At 41.5% G+C, this 10089-nt stretch overlaps 1 protein-coding gene across 1 annotated transcript in view; it reads left to right on the forward strand.

Moving 5' to 3' along the window:
• eif4g1b (eukaryotic translation initiation factor 4 gamma, 1b) overlaps nt 1-10089 on the forward strand; it is a 153324-nt gene that overhangs the window by 4118 nt on the left and 139117 nt on the right. The window contains exons 2-3 of the mRNA XM_084319380.1: nt 6582-6641; nt 8017-8136. Coding sequence (XP_084175506.1) covers nt 8062-8136 — 75 coding nt within the window. The 5' untranslated portion in view covers nt 6582-6641; nt 8017-8061. The remainder of the gene's footprint in view (nt 1-6581; nt 6642-8016; nt 8137-10089) is intronic.

Raw genomic sequence — 10089 nt, forward strand, 5'->3', positions numbered from 1 at the left:
TTCTGAAAATCCACCTAAAATATATAAATGGAATAATTTGCTCCACTTCTACAAGGTACATTTGCATATTCTTGGTATCTGGACATTCAGTGTCAGAAATATTGTGTCTATTACTAGGCTTGCTTAAATTGTGATGAAACAAAGGAGAATATGAATTATGATTTTTCTTTGCATCTTTGACAGTGAATAACATGCTAATACTAACCAAACATTAAAAACGACCACTGATCTCGTTCAGTACCTTCTTGAGATCATGTGTACAAAAACAGAAGGTTGTGTACAGTACTGAATTCTCTCATCCGGACCAATGCAATCTGAAATATTATTATAGAATATAGAATAGGAGGTTTATAAATTACCTTATTATAGCCAATTCGCACATTTATATATATATATTATCTTTCAAATGCCCGAGTTCAATTTGGATTTAGTATCACCAGGCGTGCATAAGAACAGATAATGAAATTACTGTAATCTACTTTTTTTATTTTCCCCACAGTGCAACCGTTTTGAAACTAATTTCAGATCTAATTGTTTCTACATGTTAACAATAGGGAAGATAAACTAACTACCTTTCAATATTTGTCAAAAACGTTACCTTTTGTGGCTTGTTATTATCCCGAATAATAACAGTTATTGAAATAATTCATACAGAACTCTGAACCTTGAACCCCATAGAACCTTACAGGAAGTGTAGTTTTCCAAAGTTCCAACGCAGAACCAGACCCGTGGAAGTCTGCTACAAAATGGCTGCAAAAGAACTACAATTCCCATGGTTCAAAATATCCAAAATGGTCACCCTCGCGAAATAGACTTGACCAACTCGAAAAGTAAAATCTATCTAACACTTTTAACCATATTGCTAAACTAACGTATTGATGATATTATACATGCTGTTGTGACATGTTTATGATGTTTATACTTGAATACGTTTGAAATAAAAATCGCTACTTTTATACAACAGTCTGGACCGGTACCGTCGCGTGGAAGAGGTTAAGCCAGATGGGTCCCACAATGACATCACGCCATAAATCCATCTCTACAGACTGTATGAATTAATGTTGTGTTTTTTCCCCTCAAATGTAGCCAAGAGTAAAGACCCTAACCCTGTCAAAACAGCAGTCAAAGTGTATATTTTCAGCATTATGTTTGTTATTAGTGAAATATAAGATTATAGAAATCTCAGGCCATTCGGTCAGTGGTGCAGCCAAAAGTGAGTAGTCTTTTGAAGGAAGAGACGGAGGGCTTTCGATGGGCTTTCGAATAAATAAAAAAAACTACACTACTCGGCTCATGCCAGCCCCGGTCAATCATCTGACTTCTTGATAAACTTTTTTATTTCTGTTATTTTTCGGGATTATCTCCCACAAACCTGAACGTTATTGCCATAAAACGGAACACAGTTAGTTAATCTACCTTTCTGTGAACGTCTAGCAAAAACGGCGTTGCAATCTGATGGAAAATGGCGGAGAAATTTACATTATAAAAAAGTAACTGAGATTTCATTCATGTTTTTTGCGGCACTCCTGGTGATACTAAATCCAGATTGAACTTCCTTTGGAATGTGCGACTTGGCCACGATAAGGTCATTTATAGGCCTGATATTCTATATTCTATAATAATATTTCAAATTGCATGTGTCCGGATGGCAGAATTCAGTACTGTATCTACAAAACCATCTGTTTAATCATCTTCCCTTTATTCATTTGCTTAGATTCTTTGTACACAGGATCTCAAGAAGGTGCTGATGTCTGGTCATTTTTAGCATGGTGTTATTTAGGGGTGCACCGATATATCGGTCGGGTATCGGTATCGGCCGATAAGTGCCTTGTTGACTGCTATCGGCCTATCGGCCTCAAATGTGCCGATAGCAGTCGCCGATAAATAACCATCAATGTGTAGCATCAAAAGGCAAACAAAATAAAAGTTCACTCGCGACCTACCTGCACAACGCCCGCCATCCCCCACACACACACAAGCTACTGCATCAGTTACTACTTATGATTAACAAGGCATTCGTTTTGTGGCATTAACGTTATATAGTTAGTGTTACACGGACAATAACATCAGCATATTATTATTACCCATAGCAAGGCATTACTCCGAGTCCGTTCATAGCTCAGTTCCATTCCGTTGCAGCATGAGCTACTGGGAGGCAGAAGACTAACGTTACTGGTGAAAATGTGATTTACGTTGGAATACTCCTTTGCCAACTTGCTGTACTTTGCTTGCAGGTCTGCAGCCATTATTGCTGGATTATGAATAGCCCCAACTTTAGCCAACGTAACGTTATGGCTAAACCTTTAACATTAGTTAATGCTAGCTTTCGGTTAGCTGTTCAATGCTAATAACACAACCAAGCGAACCCATCAGAGCTCCCCATCAACACCGCTCTGTCGGGAGGATGGCATTTAAGAAAGTATCTGCTGTTAAAATGACAAACATTCGTTTTGTGGCATTAACGTTATATAGTTAGTTACACGTTCAATTACATCAGCATAGTATTTACCCGAAGATAGCAAGCAAGCCGTTCATAGCTCGGTTCCATTCCGTACCCAACTACCCATTCTGCAATCTGTTAATAAAGTTTTCAACCAGACAAATGTATAGAAAGGCTTTGTTTTATTATAACATTTGTTGCAGTAAAATCATTGTGTCTCGTTTGGCCATCCTGTGGAGCGCGCTGGTCGGCGGGCACTGCCGGGCAGCTAACGTATTAGCTTGTTGTGGTTCTGAGTTTGACTCGCATTCTCGCAAGCAGATCAATGGCGGCATGCCCCCGAAGTAGAAAATGAATAAACGCTTGCCGATTGGTGGTAAGAACAGCAGGAGGTGGGTGCTAGCGGTGTGGCGTAATTGGCCGAATCGACTGTCAATCAAAATGGTTCCATTGCATTGGTTGAAAGCTCTGGTTGAGAGAATAGTATCCCGCTGCAGGCCGCCAGAATGGTTCCATTGCATTGGTTGAAAGCTCTGGTTGAGAAAATAGTATCCCTCTGCAGGCCGCCAGACGATACTGGGAGATAGTGATACCATAAATTAAACATATTTCTTGATGTTTCCTTTTTTTAAGTGAGTAAAGAGGCCTACAAATACAAACATACACATACAAATATACAGTAGTTTCATTAAAAAAATTAAAAAGTAATATTAAAAAAAATATATATTTTTTTTTACAAATACTTATTTTTTGCCACAAGTATCGGTATCGGCCGATTGTGTTAGTTGAACAATCGGTATCGGTGGCCAATTTTCATATCGGTGCACCCCTAGTGTTATTCACTGTCAATAATTTATATTCTCCTGTTTCATCACAATTTACTCAAGCCTATTAACGGACACAATATTTCTGACACTGGGAATACATTCCCTGAGATCCATAGATGTCCCTAGATACCAAGAACATGCAAATGGACCTTGTAGAATTGGAGCAATCTTCAATTTACTTGGGTATGTATTTTTTGGTGGATTTTCAGAAAATAGGGCTAGGGCTCAAGACGTTAATCCAAAATGGTACAAATCTTCAAAATGGCACACATGACTCTCATAACTCGGCAAAGTAATATATTGTGGGAAAATGTATCGTTTTGGTATCGGTATTGGCACCGGTATCGAAAAATTTCCAATTATACCCAGCCCTAATGCATGTATGTATCTGTATTCGGTGAAGCTTGTTATGAGAAAAGCTACTTCAAATACCCAATGTAAGCTAAATCTAGCAACACAGTCGCAGTGTTTGCCCACAACCACAGGGTTTATCAGGGTGGTGCTAACCACAATATCAGACCGACTTGTTTCCCTAAGCTGATGACAATAACACATTAACGATGTGTCTCATCTCGCATACACGGTTCCACAAGCCCATCATACCTGCCCTGGCTTGCACCACCACAAAGTAACCTTGTGGGAAACATTCACGTTGCATACTGTGTGTGTGTGTGTATATATATATATAGCTATAGCCTACGATTGACCTAATTCGTTAGCATAATACAAACAGTGGTGAACTGAACATACACTGGTTGGGTCGGCCTTCGCTGGGGGGTGGGGGTCTTGGTCTTCATCTCAGGCATGTGTCAGTGACCTCCCCTCAGCAGGTCATGGGGGCACGGTCGGCAACATTGCGAGACAGGAGTGTTTCACCCGACGTTGGTGGTTAGACCTCGTCATGGCTGCATTACCAGCTCGGATGACTGGGGGACTGGTGGGTGTAGTCTCACCCTCAGTTCTCACATAACTACCCTAAGAACACACACACTCCTGTTAAACTCACACACACACACACACACACACACACACACACCCTCCCTCCCCCCCTGGGGTACCCTTCCTGGTGGCCAGTTCAGCAGTGTTGCAAATTGAACACAGGCAGTTGTGGAAATCACCCAGAATTTGTTCCAATGTCAGATTTCCCAAATGAAGCAGACTGATTGGTGTGGGGGCACTGGCAGGCCTCAGCAGCTGTTTGATTGGTAAACCTACAGTGTGGGGCCAGGCCTCAGCAGCTGTCTGATTGGTTAACCTACAGTGTGGGGGCAGGCCTCAGCAGCTCTCTGATTGGTTAACCTACAGTGTGGGGGCAGGCCTCAGCAGCCTACAGTGTGGGGGCATGCCTCCGCAGCTGTCTGATTGGTTAACCTACAGTGTGGGGGCGGGCCTCAGCAGCCTACAGTGTGGGGGCATGCCTCCGCAGCTGTCTGATTGGTTAACCTACAGTGTGGGGGCGGGCCTCAGCAGCTGTCAGAGAAATGGGCCTTGTTCCTCTGCTTTTTGCAGGATTTTTTTTTTATTCTCCCAGTGAGTGGAGGATGTCCTGAGGCAGTGTAGTTGCTGTGTGTCTTGGACAGAGCCAGACCCAGTTTTAGCCCCAGGCCTGTCAACTCTCAGCATTCAGTGTCCTGACTTATTTTAAACAGGCGACTTTACATTCATTCGCGCGAAGACATTCTTGTTTACCGCAATGGTCTGGGAGGTGGTGGGGGTAGTTTGTAGGTACTAGGGTATTGGGGCGGAATCGTTTGTAGATACCCCCCTCAACACACACACAACCCAGCCTCAGCCTGACTGACAGTGCTGTCATTATCTAAGGTGGAGTGGATGAGACTGGCGTCAGTCGTGTTTATTATAAGCCTGTGTTTTTCACCTGTTTGTGTGTCGGGAGGCGGCACTCCATTCAGACATCTCGTCTCTCTGACCTCTTCTCCCGTCGGTGTCTGTCCATGCTGTGAAGGAACGAGTGTAAACCGCACTACTCTTCATCCTGACGCACAAGTTCCCTTTAAGGATAAGTGTAGTGATTCATCACCATGACTCAGGTCTTTCACACTGGTGTGTGTGTGTGTCAGAGATAATGTTAGCTAACTCACTGCTGTAATGTTAGTTAACTAACTCACTGCTGTGTGTGATAATGTTAACTAACTCACTGCTGTGTGTGTGTGTCACAGATAATGTTGGCTAACTTGCTGCAGTGTGTGTCTGAGAGATACTGTGTTAACTAATCACTGCAGTGTGTGTCAGAGAGATAATGTTAGCTAACTTGCTGCAGTGTCAGAGATAATGTTAGCTGACTTGCTGCAGTGTGTCAGCTAACTTGCTGCAGTGTCTGTCAGAGAGATAATGTTAGCTAACTCCCTGCTCTGTATTTGTGTCAGAGATAATGTTAGCTAACTCCCTGCTGTGTGTATTTGTGTCGGAGATATACTGTTAGCTAACTCACTGCTGTGTGTATTTGTGTCGGAGAGATAATGTTAGCTAACTCACTGCTGTGTGTGTGTCAGAGATAATGTTAGCTAACTCCCTGCTGTGTGTATTTGTGTCGGAGAGATACTGTTAGCTAACTCACTGCTGTGTGTATTTGTGTCGGAGAGATAATGTTAAACTCACTGCTGTGTGTATTTGTGTCTGAGAGATACTGTTAGCTAACTCACTGCTGTGTGTATTTGTGTCAGAGAGATAATGTTAAACTCACTGCTGCTGTGTGTATTTGTGTCGGAGAGATACTGTTAGCTAACTCACTGCTGTGTGTATTTGTGTCAGAGATAATGTTGAACTCCCTGCTGTGTGTATTTGTGTCGGAGAGATACTGTTAGCTAACTCACTGCTGTGTGTATTTGTGTCAGAGAGATAATGTTAAACACACTGCTGTGTGTATTTGTGTCGGAGAGATAATGTTAAACTCTCTGCTGTGTGTAGTTGTGTCTGAGAGATACTGTTAGCTAACTCACTGCTGTGTGTATTTGTGTGAGAGATAATGTTAAACTCACTGCTGTGTGTGTCAGAGATATTGGCTAACTCACTGTCACTGTAGTTATTATTACACTGAAACGAATGATTTAGGCCCCAGGACAATGTACAATCAAAACGACAACAAATAATCGAAAAAAGAAGTCCCCTCTACAGGGTGCTGCTAACCAGAATGGATGAATGATGTAATCCTTTTGAAACATCTTGTTAGCATATGCTTATTTCTTTTTTTTTACATGTTTTCTCCATCTCTCCCTTTCTGTCCCCTCTCCCCACCCCCCTTCCACCACTGTATCTCTCCATCTCTCTCTCTCTCTCTCTCTCTCTCTCTCTCTCAGGACAGACCGCTCCCCAGAGCTTAGCTCCCACATTTGGGACTTAAAAAACGGTTCATAAGTGTAAGTAATAAGTCAACTGACTATGACTGCAAACTTGGAATGTCAGCCTAGTTTTAGCTTTGTGCCGTTGGGCCCTATGTGGGATTAATTGCCTCTTGTGAGATAAATGATAAAGAGTTTGTATTGACTTGGATTGCATTTCCTGTTGTGCCGCACACTGCCGTGCTTTCCATCTATTGGAGGGAGGGGTAAAAAGGAATTGCCATCTATCGGAGCAGGAGTATCATCTCCTTTTTGACGAGAGAGTAGCACAACATGCTCAGGAAAAAGATTCTTTAACCCTTTCACTGCCACACAACAGAAGGTTAACCCTTTACTATGACACAACCGACGGTCGCGTGGCAGTGAAAGGGTTAACCCTCTGTGTGTTGTCGCAGTGAAAGGGTTAACCATTTTGGTAGTGCGGCGGTGAAAGGGTTCAATAATAGCGTATGAAGGCACATAGCCTAGTCTTGTATTTCTTTATTTGTTTGCTGTCTTTTACATCTCAGGAGTTCTACAGAGCTATCATTTTTAGTAACACTGACTCGTAAGAAATTAATCACCTCCTGCCATGTAGAAGATTGAACAGAGATCCAGGTCAGGGAAGGACATGTCATATTCATTTCCGACCGTGTTGAATATAATTGGAAATCTGCTTCCATATTTGGGATCATGGGTCGGGGTGGAGAGGAGGTGGGGCGGGCCGGCTTCATGGTAGATCTGCCATTGGTATCAAAGTCACAGATCATTGGTTCATAGTGGAATATCCCAATTGACCTATCTCTTTTATTGATCCTCCAATCACAACAGTTGCTTGCTTCCTCAGTTTGTTTTGACCTTGCTTGGTGTCATCCACGTGTTACTGACCGTGGCGTTGGGGATGAACCAATGTTTTTTGAGGCCGATAACCAGTGTTTTCCCCTGTCCATACTGGTCAATACAAATGCAGAGTATTTTTGTCCAAATGCAGGTCCAAAAACGGATGACGCTTTTCAGTCATATCCATCTTCAGAATAATCAAGTTGTATCATGCATGTAGTAGCGTTACATTGTTCCTCATTACAAATAAAGGAGACCAGCTTGTTGATTTTTAAGGAGAAATTATCTGAAAGGCTTAAACAGAAGTCTGTCAGTATTTTCTTTTGTTCATTTAGCACTTTTATCAAGCAACACACTCTTAGTAACAAGGTCAACGCAATTACATTCATTTCATCTAAGTTCGGCTAGCATGCAGCCAGATAGCTTTCTACTGAACACACAGAGAGGAAATTGGTATCTATTTTCTTGTCTGACTCTGGGGAAGACGGTAAGCACATTTCCCATAATGTTGGCGTGTTCCTTTTGAAAGCTGTTGGTCTTATCCTTTTAGTATATGACAGTGTTTTCTCTCTAGATTTGTACAGAGGTCCGTGCCCCCCCCCATGCAGAACCCCATGAAATGAATAAAGCACCACAGCCTCTAACAGGACCCCCCTCCATCCCCCACCCTGCCCCCTCTCCTGGCCTCTCACAGGTAAGGAACCACCTACACACACAAATACACATGGTCTCTGTTGTGAGAAAATCCTAATTGAGTTGTACCATAAGTTAGTCCAAGGATGGGATGAAAATATGGCAAATTTCTATTTGGACATTGAAGGTGTTATAGATTACCGTTAAGCCACTAGATGTCCAGTGTGTCAAGCATGTCTCAACTAACGGCATGTTTATCCAAACAGGTGCATTCCATGTGGGGAAATGGGATTAGGGAGGGGCTACATGCAAGGAACAACATACATTTTTTCATGATTAATTCATAAAACATAAATCAATAATTTCTTTATGGGAAGAGCAATACCGGTACTTTTATTCTGCGCCTTTCTAAAAACTCTGTGGATGTAGTGTTATTATTCTATTTTAAAATTATCTACATAACTGATTCTACATACAAATGTTATCTATAGCACCTTTAAATTTCCGCAAATATTTGCTCCACTCTTCCTGAGCAGGTGCTGTCGTCGGGTAATTCCTGTGTTTTTGTTAAGTGGTATTCACATGTTTAGTTTAGTTTATTCGGATCCCCATTAGCCATTGCCACAGGCATAGGCTACTATTACTGGGGTCCACACAAATCAATACAATAAAATCAATACAATACAATTAATACAATAAAACAATACAATACACCTCAATAACACATACAAATATTATATAATAAAATATCTAAGTTCACCAATCACACATACCCATCTACTCAATCATGTTTCAAGACATATATGTTCACTTAAAGCACAACAATACATCTCAATACAATATACAAATATATTAACAATCACACATACCCATCTTCTCAATCACCCACTATGTTTACTTAACTGACGGTATCACTCTTTCTTATATGATTTTTAAGGTGTTTTTTAAATGTCTGTTTGTCTTCAAACCTAGTTAGTGCAGGTGGTAAGGAATTCCATGCAGTCATGGCTCTATACACCACAGTTCTTTTCATTGCATTTGTTCTTGGCATCTTTACAGTAAATCTTTCCATTGACGCATGCCTGGTGGAGTAACTGTGTCTGTTGATTGTGAATTGTATCATCATATAGACAAGCAGGTTTTTTGTTCTTATATATATTTCTAAAAAACATTATGATATTTACATTTAGTCTTTGTTCTATCATTAACCATGACAGTTTTTCATGCATGCTTACTATGTTTGACCTTTTCCTACAATTCAGAGCAAGGCGCGCTGCTTTGTTCTGTGTCATTTGTAGTTTTCCCAGTTCTTGGCCCAGCTCTTGGCCCTGAGGCTGCTGTAAGAACTAGGTGAAGCTGGAGCGCATGGATTGGTCCTCTTATCGCTACATAAACATTAGCATTTAACCGCCACTGTCATGATGCTAAACAAACTACCGCCATGATGCTAAACAAATGTCATAGGGGCATAAATCACTTCAAACCAACTGAAACCTGCAGGTAGGGCTGCAACTAATGACTATTTTGGTAGTCGACTAATCGAAAAACAATTATATTAAAAAAAAAAGTGGCTTCTCAGCTCTGGTCCAGCTGAAGACAGAGCAGAGGAACAGATTGGACATTGAGCATGACCTCAGAGTTGCTTTGAGACTCTTGTCAGGACCAAACAACATCCCCAGTTATCCCATTAGTTCCCCCAAACTTACTGTCGGTCTGTTATGTTAAGCTAAGAAGTCTTCAGCTGGCTGGACCAGAGCTGAGAAGCCACTTTCACAAAGATAGGTAGTGCAAAAAAAAAATGTAATGACTAATCGACGCAATAATTCCACGTCGACGATTTTTTATAATCGACGTCGTCGATTATGTCGACTAATCGTTGCAGCCCTACCTGCAGGTATGTAACCGCTTCTAAGTAGCCTTTTGTTCGAATTCTGACGCACAAAGAAATCATAGCATGGTCATGTGGTTGAGTTCCAGTATAACCACCCTAGCCCCAATACTGAGTAATGCCTTC

The sequence above is a fragment of the Notolepis coatsorum genome (genome assembly GCF_963971535.1).
Source record: "Notolepis coatsorum genome assembly, chromosome: 1".
NCBI classification, from domain to species: Eukaryota; Metazoa; Chordata; class Actinopteri; order Aulopiformes; family Paralepididae; genus Notolepis; species Notolepis coatsorum.